The following is a 16,683-nucleotide window of genomic DNA, read 5'->3' on the forward strand; positions in this document are numbered from 1 at the left end:
TGCATGAGTTTTGTATTTACTCATGCAGGTATTTTAGTATTTATGTAATCAGTAGAGTTATAAATACTGATTAGCAGCATTCGACAATTATCAATGAATAAGGGACATTCTACTGATGACCGATTAGTTGTCAATTAAATAGTACATCCATAGTGTTGACGGACTACATGTGTATTTACTTCCAATATTTAATTAATGATTAGTTTGGCCTTCATTTCCATGTATAATTTTTACAACTAATTACGTTTTTAATTAATAGTAGGGAAGATAAATACATCTAAATAACTAAATATTTCAAAAACGTTTGTACTATAAATATCTTTAAGCTGATAAGGGATGACTAATGATTACGTTCAATCTAAAATTGTCCTTGATATTTACAGACACTTCTAATCTCTTAATACACTTAATTTCGAAAAAATCATGAGATTCGGAGAATATAAATGTACACTATGGTATTTCTGTTTGGGGATCAGGAGATCCTATTATCCCGGAATTTCTCCGGGTTTAATACCTACGAGAAATTCCTGGGAAATAACACATTTGATCATTTCATATTATAAGCTCAATTTAATTAATTTGTATACAACAATAAAAGAGAGATTGTGTGCGTGTAAATGTCTTTTATACGTTCCCACACTATTGAACCGAGGAGGCTGACATTTTGCATGGGTCTCTCTTTGGAGATGGGACAGGCTAAGACGGGGTTTTCAATTTTTGGGGAAGTCATATAAGGGGGGTTTATGCTATACCCAAAATCCATTTTTGTAGCTCAAGGAGACCAAATAGGGGGTTGAGTTATTTATTAATAAGTGATTGGTGTTTCGAATGCAACTACGAATATGAATTACTACGTTTTCTAAATTTATTCAAAATCAAAAAAGTTATGGGCTAAAAAAGAAATCGGTGAAAATTGCAATTTTGTTTATTTCGTTTATTTTTTATTTACTTTGTATGTAATCCCTTGTTGATCCATTCCGACTTGTATAAGTATTTTATCACTATGGAACCGATGCCCACGACCAGGGCCGTACGTCAGTATTGCACTTTGTCCGCTTCAGCGGACCAAAAAAAAAAACAACCTTACTCAACCGTCCACCAATCATATAGGTATGTAAATATAGATGAATTAAGTCATAATTAATTATTAAAATCTATTATATTTATGTAACTTATAGCCAACTCATAATAGTACGGAGTCATTATTACAAAATTACATATTTGTAACCAGAACCAGAGTGGAGACTGAGCGGGAAACTGTGCCTAAAGTCGAGAGAAATCATCCTCTACAGCCCAAGTTACAAACATACAGTCCTCAGATAGATGACAAATACTCCAGAGACTTTCAATATGATTGGTTCCGTAAGTTCCCGTGGCTAGAATATGACGAGGTTGAAAAGTCAACCAAGTGTTTCGCCTGTTCCAAATTTTCCATTTCCAACCTTGGGAAATTTGAGTTCAAAACATGGAAAAACAGTTCCTCGTTGAAAGTTCATTCTAACAACAAAAAACACAAACTGTCGATGGAAAAGTGGATCAATTTCCACACATCAAAGAGAAAGAATACCTCGGTTCTCGGCCATGTTCAGTCTCAACATACTGAGGAAGACGTAAAGTGGCGAGCTTATTTGAGGTATCTTTTCCAAACTGTTGGGTTCCTCGCAAAGCAAGGATTGTCTTTTAGGGGCGATTCCGAAACAAGAAAAGTTGACGGAATCTAATGAAAACAATCGAGGAAACTTCTTGGACCTTTTGTCCCTGCGTTCACACGACAATCATATTCTCAAAGATAAACAGGAGGCCAAAGTCAAAAAATTTGGTTCAGCTGGGGCAGGTTTTGCCTAATGGACTTCACCTGACATCCAAAATGAGCTGATAGAGATTATAGCATCCAAGGTGTCGGAAAATATAATTGACGATGTCAAGACTTGTGCCGGCGATGATGACTACTGGTTCTCTGTGATTGTTGATGAGACATCAGATATGCCAAACACGGAGCAGTTCAGTCTGTCACTGGGATATCTGACGAGTGAAGGCATCAAGAAAGAGAGCTTCCTCAATTTTGTAAAAGTTACCCAGACTGACGGCAAATATTTGTTTGAGAAGCTTCACGAGGCTTTCAAGGATCTCGGCCTTAACCCCACCCGCACTGTCTCCCTGGCCGCGGACGGTGCCTCCAACATATCCGGCAACAAGAAGGGTCTTGCCTCCAGGTGGAAGGAAGCAGCCCCACTGTGTGTCTACATCCACTGCTACGCCCATGTCCTCAATCTTGTAGTCAAGGATCTTCTCTCAGATATAACCCTGTTGAGAAATACAATGGGGACAGTACAAATTTTATACAACTTCATTGAAGGGTCACCAAAGAGGTCAGCAATCTACAAGTCGGTGAAGATAACAAGCAAAGATGAGGAGCATGCCAAGGTGATGACCCTGAAGAACCAGTCTGCTACCCGCTGGAGTCTCCGCTACGATGCTGTACACGCTGTATCTCTAGGGATGGTCAGAATCATGAAGACCCTCATAATAATGAGAAAAGATAAAAATACATTGTCGAGTTCAATAGCAACTTCTCTGCTCAACAGCATCTTTAGTCACAAATTTGTTTTCGGCATTGACCTGTTGAAGACACTCCTCAGACACACATCTAGCTTGTCAGATGAACTTCAAGGCAGAAAGGTTGACCTAACAAAGGCCCGGAAACACGTCAACCTAGTGATTAGGACTCTTGAAGATCTTAAGAATGAGAAAATCTTTGAATCAATCTGGAAACTTGCTGAGTTGAAGTCGTCTGAGATGAAATCAGTATTTGACCAGGAGGACTCAATTGATTTGGAATTCAAGGAGGCGAAGATTCCAAGGAGAATAAAGTGGAAAGGAACAACTGAATCCTACTTCCGTGAAACACATTTCGATGTTGCAATGAATAAGATTGTATTAGAGCTTGAGAGCAGATTTGCCACCGACGATACAAACATCACAATGGATCTCATTGCAATCGTCAATGTCAGTGAAGTGGATACCTGTGTCATTGAGCGTGTCGCCATGCACTACAGACTTAAACTCGAGCAGCTCCAGTCAGACCATGCAATCTTCCAGCAATTCAAGGTTAATATTATAATGTTTCACTTTGCATTATATGTTTAAAATTTATGTTTCTCTAGGCAGATATTGACACAGAAGACATGGTTTCGTCACAAATTGCTGCGGAGTTAATTCGGGAGTGTTCCGCCTGATGCCGGAGCTATACAAGGTGATCGTTATCCTGGCCTCAATGCCCATCAGCTCCTGTTTCAGAAGACTCAAGAACCACATGAGGACCACCATGGACCAGGAGAGGCTCTCCTCCCTCACCCTCTTGAACATGGACAGGGTGATGGTGGACAAGGTGCTCCATGAAGACATGGACAGTTTGATTGACACCTTTGCGTCAAGAAAAGAGAGGAAAAACTTCTTCTTCTAATCATGATAAAGAACACATGCATTTTTTTCTTCATTTTTTCAAACACATCACCACGTATACATGCGAGTTAAGAACATCAAGACTTGTGAACATAATTTATTTTCTGTCGATGTAACCGTTTCATGGTATATTATAATCTCGTTCATTATCTTCAACCGTTATTAATTAAAAAATATTTAAGGAGGTTTAAATTGTTTGACTTAATTGTATAGTTCAAAAAATTTCTCTCATTCTTGCACCGTGCATTTTATACTCCATTATACTCCTTCCTTTATGAATAGGTCGGCATTGACTTTCCGTCTAGAGTTTTTCCTTTTCATTTTATTTTTCCCAATGTTTGCCTGAAGAAAATAATGGTCAGACAGTCCATTGGACGATATTCTTGCAAGATTTAATCTATGCTGTAGCATTTGCCCTGTTTAAATATCCCACGTTCACCACTGAAAATCAACCGTTCACCCTTGTAAAGCGGACCGAAAAATATTCCTGACATACGGCACTGCCCACGACGTTTGGGAAGATTAAAAATTCTATCATATGTATCACGTAAGAAATGATTTGTTCTCCATCTTGATTACGTTGCCTGTTCCTTAATGTATATGTCCAGAGGTGCAATATCCAAACTGCCACCATTCCTGTGGTTGATGTCGATCGAAATGTATGATGTATTCCCGAGAGTGATTTTCTTTGAATGGTGCTTAATACTTTCCTTAGACTTTTCTTTGTAGTGATTGCGTACCCCCATACTAGATACACATAGGAGATGTAGGTCTGATCATAGCTTCATACAACCGGAGAACCTTGTCTGAGGTCACTCCCCATTTTTGTCCTATGATTGCCTTGGCCATATTCCATATTTGAGAACAATTGGAGGCTTTTTTTTTCAAATGCTCTCTCCAGGGGAGTCCTTGATCAAAAGTCACACATAGGTACTTCAAATATGAATGGCATGATATGGCATCACATTGCCATCCACTTCTAATTGTGGAAAGTATTTTTATTTAAGTTTATAAGCTTTCAAAAAGACTATAGAGCATGATTTTGATGTGTGTGGGGGGGATATTTTCCACTAATTAAAAGGAGGATGTCGTCTGCGTAGCCAACGACCTTGATTGCTCTTTTTTTTAAATTTATTTAGTAAGTTATACATTATCATATTCCAAACGACCGGCCATAGAACGCCTCCTTATGGGTTCTCACAGGTTGAATTGACACAGACTTATTTGCCTTTAAGTCATGAATTGAATATCTTCAACGAGCGAAACTTTTTGTTGTTTTTAAATTATGTCTTTGGATCCTGATCAACTGTTTCCGTACTTGGCTGGGCAGTTGCTTGTTCTCTTGGTCTGTCATCTTCATTGATAGCTTCAGTTCCATTGATTATGAAAAATAAATTGCATTGAATAAATATTGACTAATTTTGATAAGTAATTAAATTAAGCCCACAATGTAGTAAATAAATTGCCTTCAAGACCATTACAAAAGACAGCTGACAATTTTAAGCCAGTCAGCAAAGATGAGGAAACAACATGCTGTTCTACAACTGAGTGTCCACTCTTTCCCTTGTGCCCTTTAGACAAAATCTATGTAGATAAAATAGTATTTGGAAACATCATAACTTATGACAAGTTTTTTCTCATAGTTAGACCATTTGAGTATAAATAATGTAATTCTTCATCATTTCCTTACTTTTGTAGAGTTTTCTTCCTCAATCCTTAAAATATTGAATTGTACTCGGAAGTACCTAAAATAATTTGAATGAAGGATCCAACGTTGCCAAACAGTGTAGTACTAATTTGGAATTCCATCAAAAAATAGATGGCACCGGTTAATTTTATCTTAAACTATTTTGCCTTAAGTATATTTCGCCTTAATATATATAAAAAAATAAGATTTATATATTTTTGGTAGAAATTGATGTTCCCAATGAATTTTATAAATTAAAATATTACATATTTTAATTTATAAAATGCATTAAATATTTGTTTTTTGTTGGAATAATGATGGAATTATGTTCTTGCCTCATATTAGGCTTTTGTTGGTGTATGCATTGAAATTTTGGGGCATGATTCCCCCATTTTTTTAACAGAAAACAACCATTTAATGTGTTTTTTAGTAACACACATTACATATTTTGATTTAAAAATCCAAGGGAACATCAATTTTAACCAAAGATACTTATTTCTGTATTTGTTTCTCAGTCAAGGGGAATTGCTTTGCAAGTACAAAAAAAAGGACAATATCCTTGAAAGTCAAAAAATACCTCATTGTTGATAACAATGGTAAAAATCATAGTTGGTTGTAACTTCATAATATAAAAAAGAGCAACTTAAAATAGTTAATATTTCAAAAGTTATTTAAGATTTGCTGGCAGGAAAAATATTTTTCTGTACATATTTATTAAGCTATCAAGATTTATTCATAGTACAGGGAGCGGGGATCAAATTGTCGCCAAAATATTTTTCTACAAAAAACAACACAAAATATACATTTTTTAACTTTTTTATTGAAAATCAAAACTATGACGAGCATATAGTTATAGAGTAGCCATTCATTCGATATATCACCGTTGGCATCAATGACGGCCTCAATACGGCCTCTGCACCGGCCGCAGGCTCTTCTGACCATCCCATTGTCCATGTTGCCGAATACCTCCTTGATGGAGTCCATCAGGCTGGCCTTGGTGCTATGGGGATGTCAGTTGGTATGTATCTCGACATAGCCCCAGGCAAAATAGTCCAAAGGATTAAGGTCGGGAGAGTTAGGAGGCCACAAATCCTTGGTTACGACGTCATAACAGTTCTCGGTTAACCACTGCATGGAGATTTTGGACACATGGCAGGGTGCTGAGTCCTGTTGCCACACCCAGGGCCTGTCTCCGGCCACCCGTTGGATCCAAGGCAGAACCACCTTCTCCATAACATCCAGGTAGACCTCTGTATTGACCTTTAGACCCGTTTCAAACATGTGGGGAGGCATAACATGACCTTCACTGCTGACCATTGCAGGGAACTTGGTCTTCATTACCTTCCTCACATGGCTGGTGCAGGTGGCTATCGTCCTGTTGTTCTGCATGTTGACCATCTGATCTTGACAGAAATTATTTTCATCAGAGAAAAACCACAGTATGCCTGGCTGCTTTGGGTGCTTGATCTTGTTGAGCAATTTTGTTGACTTCATCAGCCTGTTGTACTTTGCCTTCTGGGTCAAGATCTGGCCCACCTGCATCTTGTAGCTCCTGCACCTTAAATCCTCAGATACACAGTACCTTATTGTTTTCTCATGGCAGCCCAGATCCCTCGCCATGGCCTTCATGGACCTGGTAGGGTCATCCTCAACCATCTTCTTCACCTTGTCGACAAAGTCGGTGTCCCTGACCTTCTTGTTGGCGCACTCCTCCTTGGGTGCCCTCTTTATGGTGGCATCAACATCCTAGGTGTCCTCTAGCTTCTTACAGATACGCTGAACAGTCCGTAAGTTCACTCCTAAGGTTGAAGCAATCGTTGAATTGGAGATTTCACCTCCATTATTAACCAATGCCATGACTACGGCGGACCTCGAAAGCTCCTCGTTCCACTTATAGCTCTTTATCTCCTCATATGATGACGGCATGATGCTAACGGAACTACGTATCGTCAGCTGACGAGAATAGCTTTCCTATTTGGTAACCGGTTTTTTATTTGATAATGTCGTCTTCAGGTTATCAAGGTTTAAAGTAGGCGAAAATTTGATCCCCGCTATCTGTATATAAAATGTTACTTTCTGTAAGCAACAAAACATAATTTTGAGGGTTTAAATGTCCTTTCAATTTTTTTAGGACAAAACAATCAGAAAAACACAATTTCAATCCTAGGGCAAAAATGTTTACTAGTGTAATTCTTGGGAATGGCTCACAGCTTAACAAGAGCTACTTCAAATTCAAACCATCAATGTTGTTGAGAACACTGTTCAGATTAAAAGAAGAAAAATAACTCACAACAAAGTATAGCTTATACTTTTTTTTTTGCGCAGAACGTCAAAAATGTGGGACTTAATCATCCCTTTTGAAAGAAATCTTGTATCAAATATCACGCCTTAAAAACACAAATATCCTTGCAATTTGATGCCTTACTTAATATACAATTCCTTATTAATTGCAAATATTATTAAGAGACACAAAACTGATATGAAGAATTAAAAATTCAATGTGACCATTATCTAATCAAATATTTATATTTATGACTTTAATTACTGCATTCACTGTCTTGTAAATAATTGAATTATGATCAGTTATTTAACAAAAAGTTAATCCATTTAAATTGCCTTAATTCATGGATACACATGAATTTTTGGTTAGTCAGTTTCTTTGTTTAGTTTCAATTAATTAGCTATATATAAACAACTTTTCAGTTTCCTTAAATAGAAGTTATTGCATTCCTACATGGAATAGAAATTTGACCATTTTTGAAGGATAAAAAACGTTTTTATAACTAGAAAGTGTATTTGATTCGAAAAAAAATTTGCAGGCTCGGAAAATACATTTCTTTCAACAAGATTCAATTAAAATAATGATGTTTCGATCACAGCCTCAATTGGACTCCAGAACTTGGAACAAGCAGATGTCATAGTTTATCAGGAAGAGGTTTCTAGAGCTTTTGTGGATTTCCCAACAAAAATGTCAATCCTCAATGCAAGAATACTCGAAACAGCGGTTCCCAACCTTTCTGATGCCGTGACTCCCTGATAACATGCCAAGTAGCAGTAATCCCAAGGATCAAATTATTTGGGTTGATGCTCCGTCACTTCATTTTTGGAGCTAACTAGTACTAGGCTATTCAAGGTTGATCTTATCTAGTGGTTCACATTGTATTATTTTCAATCTGGAATGACATGGGTCCAAAATCACGGAGGAGGGCAACATGACATCTCATCTCTGAACAGAGACAGCTGAGACGATTGGAAGGTTCAAAGAAGATTCTAAATTTTCTGAGGCCTACAAAAATTGGGGCAAAGTTAGCTCTTTTTTGATGTTATAAAAAATCACCGTTGATGTCACTGTGAATAAGCAAAGCAGCCACTCTTTACAACCTAACATCCAGACAATGTCTCAGCTCCAGTGAGATATGTCTTCAGAACAAAAAATCAAGTGGCAGGACAGGCGAAGTACGTCCTTCTATTTTTGTGGAGAAAAGGATCGACTTAATGCAGATGCTTACATCGAACTTCTGGATAAGAAAGTGCTAAATGGGCCAAAGAAAAGTTTGGGAACAACTTTGCTTTCACGCAAGTCTCCTTATTTGGTTGACCAATTGGTTGATTATCATGATATATGCCTGAAAGTTATTTTCTTCCCAGGTGAGTTCAAAGTATACGAACAGTATGTCTGAATATATTATTTTCTGCTAATTTTTGTTTAAAATAGTTATTTTGGGCTATACTTTCAATTTCAAGAGTGTGACGTCAGATGTGTGGCAAAGTCAAAGTATCCTTGGTCAATAGTCAGCCACTATTAAAGGATTAATTGCAAGTGATGGAAAAATAAATGATATCCAATACAAAAGTATTTTGGCCCACAATGTTTTCCTAATTTTCAAAGGCTCCTATGGGGCTAGGAATTGGTATGTACTCTATATGGGACTCCATCCCACACGTCAGAGATCACTCAATCCTACTTAAAAATAATAAAAAAATTATATGTGGAGCACCATGTAGAAAAAGCCATTGCCACCAAAATAACACTAGCCTGAATATCTCCTTGGAAGAAGACAGGGTCAAAATGTCAGATTTGACTGTAACACTAGTGTGCCAAAATTTTAGAAAAGGATGGAGAGATGTATTGCTTCAAAATGCAGAATTTTTGAAAAGTAATACTTCTTTCTATATATTGACTTATATGTATAGATATGTAAAATTAGTATTAAAAAAGTTATTACTCAATTTATTTGGATAATAATAAAAGTGTCCGACGATATTGAAACTTAAAAAATGGGTTGTAGCATTCAAATGATGGGAGTTGTGTGCTAATACTTCCAAGCCATACAACAACAATAACTAGTTATAAGTATGTCAAATGTATCCCAAATACCCCGGTTATACTTAAATATTTATATATATATGCAGAAACAGAGAGAGGGAACCATACATTTTATGGTTTCTTAACGCTCATTTGAAGTAGGTCTAATTATAACTCCATGAAATTAATTAATTAATTGCAAAGTCTATTAAATTCAAATTGAAACTAAAATACGCTTGACTTGCCACCTAGTAGAATATTCAGCGTAAAAGACCAATTATAATTAATAATAGATTTATGCCACACGTCACCTTGTAATCTTCTTTTTTTTAAACTATTAATCAGGCATGAAGATTGTGTTCAAAATGAGCAACGTTCCCCTTATTTATGAACGCTTGTATGCCTGAACGGAAACAAGTTAAATCATTTAGTTGTTAAATTTTTCACTCTTTTTTACTATTATCCAAACACATATTTTACCCAAAAACCAAAGCTAAAATCAAATGATCAATTTTTGTTCAAAATTAGTAGGTTACAAGAATACTTTTTGACCGCTAGAGGGCGCTGAGGAAAGGATGAAAGAATCTATCACTAACTACGTTACCTCGATGAATTCATAGGGTTAATTCTTTTTAAAAAATGCGTACCAAACAAAGAAAAGGATTTAGTAACGTCATTTCTGATACTTCAAAATGAATATTTTGTAAGTAATTACTTTTTTTTCTGAAGCAACTAAATTTGGGCAAAAATTAATCATGTGGTCATTAAATAAATGAACATCTGTATATAGTTATCGACTCTAGAAAATTTGATTTTTTTTTTTCGAGATCGGGTTGCATCCAACAGTAATAATTTTAAAACTGTTTAATGACAAATAGGTATCGTATTCAAACAGAGGATTTTAAAAATAAAGTGAAGAATTTCAGAAATCAAATCAAAAATGTTATTTATTATAGAAGTATACAATGTTTTTGATTTGATTTCTGAATGCAGTAACTACTATGGACATTTCTATTGCTTATATATTTATTTATTGAATAAATAGGGTGTTAAGATCAAATCGGTGCTTGCGTTCACCGACGATTTTCTTATGGTGCTGCTGTCTCATGGTCTCTCTATTTTTGCAAAGTAGAAACGTTGTTGTATCAACAAATTTTAGTCAAGTTTTGGGCTTCATAGCAACAGCTGCTCCATCTATAAAGAAGTCTGAATTTACAGGGGAGGAACGACGTTGGGGCGTGACGATGATTTTTCTACACATCAATATGAAAATTGTGCTACCTTGGATGCAGCAAATCGCCTGAGATCAGCTTGGTTCTGGCAAAAAGACTCAGCACCTTCTCATGTTTCAAACAGGTCGCTGGAGTGGCTGAGTAGGCACTGCTATGACTTCATTGGGAGTTAAATAACAAATCGAATAGATCATCCCATCAAGGACTTTTTGATTGCCTTCAAAAAGAAGACATTCAACCTACATACCCAGAAACTACCTCGTCAACACCTGCTCCTCCTTCCGGGCCTGGATCCAAGCTGCGTTTGATGATGGAGACTCTGACTTTCAAATGAGCTCTTTTTTTGTACAATTCAAATTAATTTTCAAGTAAATCCGCCAAAACATGTGGCCATTCAAACAATATAAAGATTTTTGAAAAAATGTGCCAATTTGATCTTAACACACTGTACTGTTTTAAGGTGTTGACACTGATCACCCTGTCAAACAGTATATTTAAAAATACAGTCAAATTTTGATAAGGGAAACTAAGGGAAATTCTAAAATGATCTATGAGCGAATTAGTATTTTCATTTCATGATGCAATTATCTTTAAAATATGACTCAAAGAAAGTTTAGCCAGTTAAACTGGTTTGCTTTGCTATTTCTTCTGGCTTTTTCTTTGTAGTAGGATCCATAATAAAATTGTTCTATTTAAACATGATTATAGATTTTTACTTCAAAATTTTGGATGATTATATGAAAAAATATTTTTATTTGTTTCATGCCTTTACTCGGACTCGAACTCGACTTTACTCAATATTCAATTACTTCAACTTGATGGTTATGTCAAGGGCAATGTTTAAAATGCCTGGGCAATCTGAAAAATATCTGTTAGAGCGGACTATGTGCAAAATGCCCGGGCAATCTATAAAATTTCCAATTGAGTTGTCATTTTACGTTTATTTACATCGTCATGTCTAATGATCGTGAGTAATTTCATTGTAAAATAAACTTCATTGCAAACAATTTGATCGTAAGTAATTTCCTTGTGTGCACATTCATTGAAATTTAGATCATATTCCGACAATTAAACTATTGGATGATATGAAATGCAAGCAGTCCACTTGCACAACCCTTTGGCCAGAGTGCATTATAGGATATTATACGGGGTCCTTGGTGTTCAGAGAAGTGGTGGAAGTAGGTAATGACCTACTGTTTGGACCTGAACTTCATTTCCACAACCCTTGGGCCAGAGTGTATTATAGGATTTTTAAAGGGGTCCTTGATGTTCAGAGAAGCAATGGCTGTGGGTTTTGACAAAGGTTTTAGACCAGCATTTCACTTGCACAACTCGTGGACGATATGTATATTAGAAAAAGTCCTTAATGCTCAAAGAAGCGGTGGAGGTGGGTAATGCCTCCCCCCCCTCTAGGACCAACAGTTCACTGGCCCAAATCATGGACCGGAGTCTACTATATGATATTAGAAGGGTCCTTAATGCTCCAGGAAGTACTGGCAATGGGTGTTGATCCCCATGGGGACCAGCTGTCCACCTGCACAACCTGTTGGCCAAGGAATATTTGCAAAATATAATGGAGTTTTACGTGTACTTTAGTCATTTTGCATAAAACAGTTTTGATAGACATTTGTAGTTATTTTGCATTAAATAATTTTGATAGACATTTTTAACCTATCAAAAAGTGTTTAACTATTTTATTTCAAAAAAAAATAGGAGAATTAGATGACTCGTGTAAAAACTTATATATGTTTATATTCGAAGATATTTATACACAAAGATTAATACGCTGTTTTAATTATTATTGACTATGTCAAAATAACTTTTGCCATTGTACAGCAATGAAAATCTAAATAGTTTATTTTCTCGCCATATCCCAACTTTTTCGAACTAGCCGCAATCTAAATTCGAAAAAAGTTGGAAAACAATCCGCCTTAATGTGCAATACTCAATAAACATATAATATATATCTTATTTGGGTTAGTAATATATCTTTTCCCTTCATTTTTTCATTACTTACAGATGACGTCACCTTTTCAATTCTTATCATTTTCTCTTAGGACGTATGAAACTTTTCTTCCCTTCTTACTATTTACCATTATAATTCTTAAAAAGGCGAATTCATGGAGGCTACGTAGTTAGTTATGGAATAATAGTCAAAGCTCCTAGCAAACAAAAAAAAAGTCTCGCATCGACTACTACCTTGTAGTACGAGGCCCTCTTTTCGCTACTTGGGGTTATAGCTTTGGACCTACCTACTAGTGTATTTAAATGCAGGCTTGACCTGTTCATACTTATACGGTGTATCCGTTTTTTCTGGAAAATTTCCCTTGAGTAGCTCATTCGATCATTTTTTTTTTTTTCAAACAAAACAACACCCACGTGATGATCTTTTGCCCAAATTTATCTTACTATAAAAAAACTTTTTCCCTTATGACATCTAACTTTTAAAGTACACCAGATGACGTAACTTGATAAATTTATGTCATAACCTATAAAATTTTGTTTTATTTTCGAATAGTTCACATTGTTAATTCAAGGAAGGGATGTAGTAATTCATGATACCCTCAGCGCCTCCTAGCGGACTATAACTGATCAAATGGTTGTCGTTTGCCAATTGGTTTTAGCTTTGATTCTGTAGTAAAAGATGACTTTGGAATTTTAGTTGAACAGAGCCCATTTTTGGCTCAATTTCCAAGATCACACCCTGTACAGTGTACAGGGTGTAACCTTTCATTAACAACAAGGCGATTTTTTTTAATAGATTTTTTCCTAATCTAATCATCCGAGTCTAAAAACAATGACAAATAAAAGCTGAATAAATAAAAAATTATTAATTATAATGAAATTTGGCTTCAATAACGGCCTTGACTCGACCTCAGAAATGGGAGCAAGTCTTGCAGGCTCCGAAATTCCTCCCAGATCCTGGACATCAGCTCGAATTTTGTATTGACTGAGGATCTGTTGATGTGTTGCTCAACTGGACCCCACACAAAGAAGCTCATAGGTTGAGGTCCAGTGAGCTTGGAGGCTAATCACCGGGTCCAACAAAGATGATAAAAATTCTAAGAACGAAGTCAATGTTTTCTTTGCAGTGTGGCAAGGAGCAGAGTCATAATCACCTCCATGCTTTTCCAGTGCCATCTTGATTCTCCAAAAAAAAAAAGACCTGCCCAGGCTTAATAAATTTTTCAATCTTAAAACTGCCTCATCTAGCGCGGGCACTCTGCTTCTTCCACGATTATGGATTAAATACTTAATTGATCATGCCCTTTTTTAACTGATGCCAAACACTTTTGGCTATCCCCAAAACAACAAACAACGTGCTGCTTGCACAGTGCACATGCACTCAAAGTTTGTCGTTAAACGTTAAAGCACCTGCAAATGATTCAACTTTTACTTTTTTGTAAATTGTATGTAGATTATAGCACAAAAGAAGTTTTAATTTAATTCGTCAAGAACGTCTGATACTCGTTAAAAATATTTTTTCTCTTGTATCATATTCAAAGTCACTGGTTTTGTTTTGTGGTATATATATATAATTAAAAATATACTTAGAGTGACGACATTACACTGAACATTGTCCATCATTTGTTATTTTTATGTTTTAATGTTGGGGGCTTGGTTTTTGAGGTTTGTTTGATTTGAATTCAATCTAATATTTAAAATTTTTTGAAAAAAAAATTCAAAAATTCATAGTTATTCACAAAAAAATTAAATGTTTGTGAAAAAAAATTTCAAATATTAAATTTTTTGGGAAAAAAATTCGAAAATCCACAGATATTTACTTAAAGTAAATATTTTTGGAAAAAGGTTTCAAATATTAAATTTTCCCAACAAAAATTTCAAAACCCATAGCCAATTCCCATAAATTGAAAAATCAAGAACTGTTCACAAAAAAAATCTAAAATCCACAGCTATTTACTTAAAATAATTTTTTTTATAAAAAATTCAAATATTAAATTTTTTCGACTTTTTTTCAATAAACTAAAATATTCACAAAAAATATTTTTTTTCAAATATAAATACTCTGCTGCATAATTTGACTGAATGAACTTTTTTTTTAAGAAAAGAAATATTTCAAAAAAATATTTTTAACACTATTTTCGCCTCAATTTTTTTGATCCTGACACAAAAAAAGCAAAAATTCCTACTGCTCCTCCAGCCCACTACCCTGCGGACGCCTCTACGAGTAATGGGCCATGACAATGATTCTTTTATGTACATTGGACATCAATATCAATATATGCTTCATATATTTAGACTGCATTTGTGGTGCATCAACATAAAAACAATCTTGAACAAAAATCAGGAAAAAGAGAAAATCAAAATAATTTTTTTTTACTACATATATTCACACTGCCCAATATTTCATAGGAATATTTGAGTCAATAATATATTTTGTATTTAAATTTCTGGTATAAGTTAATTTTCAACAGAAATTCAGCTTTAGTATAGAACCTTCATTTGATTTATGAGACTTAATTCGGTCCCAATATGAACCCTTTCAAATATTATATTTGTCAATTTATCATTATTTTAATGAGATGATCTATTTTGGCTACTTTAAATGCAATTTGTGACACACTTAGAGGTTAATAAGGATAATTTGTAGATAGAAATGGGCGATAATTCGTCAAAGAATACAAAAGTAATCCACGGTCAATTTTAATAAAAATAATTCTAGCTTGCATTTGTGTTGACAAAGGGATATTTGTTGCCCACAAATATCAATAATTTTTCCTGTATCCCTCAAATGAGCCTCCTAAAATAGAAAGAAAGTAGTCATTGAAGCTTTTTCCTTTATTATAAGTGTTCGGAATGGTGATTGGTTGCGTACAGTGGTCGAGTTGTAAAATCAAACCATGGAGGATGGTCAGTGATTGATTCTGATTATTTTGGTTTGGGGGTTTCTCCCACGATTTTTTTTCTGAAAACACAGTTGATTAAAATACAATTTTAACCCAATATGTAAATATATAGTCTAAAAATGAATTTATATCAATCAAATGAAAGATTTAAAAAATAGATAACCTTTGCACAGGAAATTCCACCCTGCCTTTGTATAATTATTAATGAGGAATGGGCTGAGGAACTATGAATTATTGAGTTTAAAGCAAAAACATACGCATATAATGTCATTCTATTGTTAAGTATGCATAGTGGGGTTGTTTTGATTTCAGATACTCTGGACACATCTAAAAAATCGTCTACCTTCTGCTTTTTTTACCCTGAACCCCCCTCAAAAGGTAGCAAAATTCGCTCGTTAACTTGCACAGGACTTTTTCCATCACTATTCTTTTTTTATTTTTACATAAAATATGTTGTTAAATGATAGACGAAATGTCAATAATGGAATGGACGTTGGTCAATGGACCATGAGCTCGGCAGAAATTATTTTCATGAGCTCAATGTCCGTAGGTTCACGCCCCGGTCATTCCTAGAAAAATAAGTATACTCCCTATATATATGAATTTCACACAAGATTCCTAGGTTAGATGGAGAAATTTTAAAATGTTTTCTTATACTTCATCAATGAAACTCCATCTGACCAATTAAAGGAACACTAAAAAAAAGTTTTTATAGAGTCAGTCTCCAAATTCATTGTTTAAATTACACTAAAGGGTAGAAGAAGGGATATTTGTTTTAGCGAGGGCATCTCCCTCCCCCTCCGTTCCTTCTATAACTCTCTAGCATTTGCAGCTTATGATTAGCTCTTGTTCAGCTATTAACAGTTCATAACAGTTATTAAATAATAATTCTATAGTTGAAAAAAAATTGACCAAGTACAAAATGATTTGGATCTCTTTTTATGTTTATTTTTGGAAGATGGTTGCAAGAAACAATAAAGGTAAAAACATGTGGTATTTCATAGTGGATCCAATAGTTATAAAGAAAATTGGAGCATGTACTACTTTATCATCAAATTATGTCTCAATTTCCTGTTGTACAGACATTTTAATATTTATATTTAATTATTTAGTGTAATTCCTTCTTGG

The 16,683-nt window shown here is 35.1% G+C and overlaps 1 protein-coding gene across 1 annotated transcript; it reads left to right on the top strand.

Annotated features, from left to right (window-relative positions):
- The first annotated feature begins 1,363 nt into the window (after positions 1-1,363).
- Positions 1,364-3,236, top strand: LOC139904970 (zinc finger MYM-type protein 1-like). The gene is made up of 2 exons (XM_071887227.1): positions 1,364-3,108; positions 3,165-3,236. Exons 1-2 carry the CDS (start codon positions 1,984-1,986, stop codon positions 3,234-3,236), a joined length of 1,197 nt encoding a protein of 398 aa, XP_071743328.1. The 5' UTR covers positions 1,364-1,983.
- The last annotated feature ends 13,447 nt before the right edge of the window (positions 3,237-16,683 follow it).

The sequence above is a fragment of the Lepeophtheirus salmonis genome, chromosome 3 (genome assembly GCF_016086655.4).
Source record: "Lepeophtheirus salmonis chromosome 3, UVic_Lsal_1.4, whole genome shotgun sequence".
NCBI lineage: Eukaryota > Metazoa > Arthropoda > Copepoda > Siphonostomatoida > Caligidae > Lepeophtheirus > Lepeophtheirus salmonis.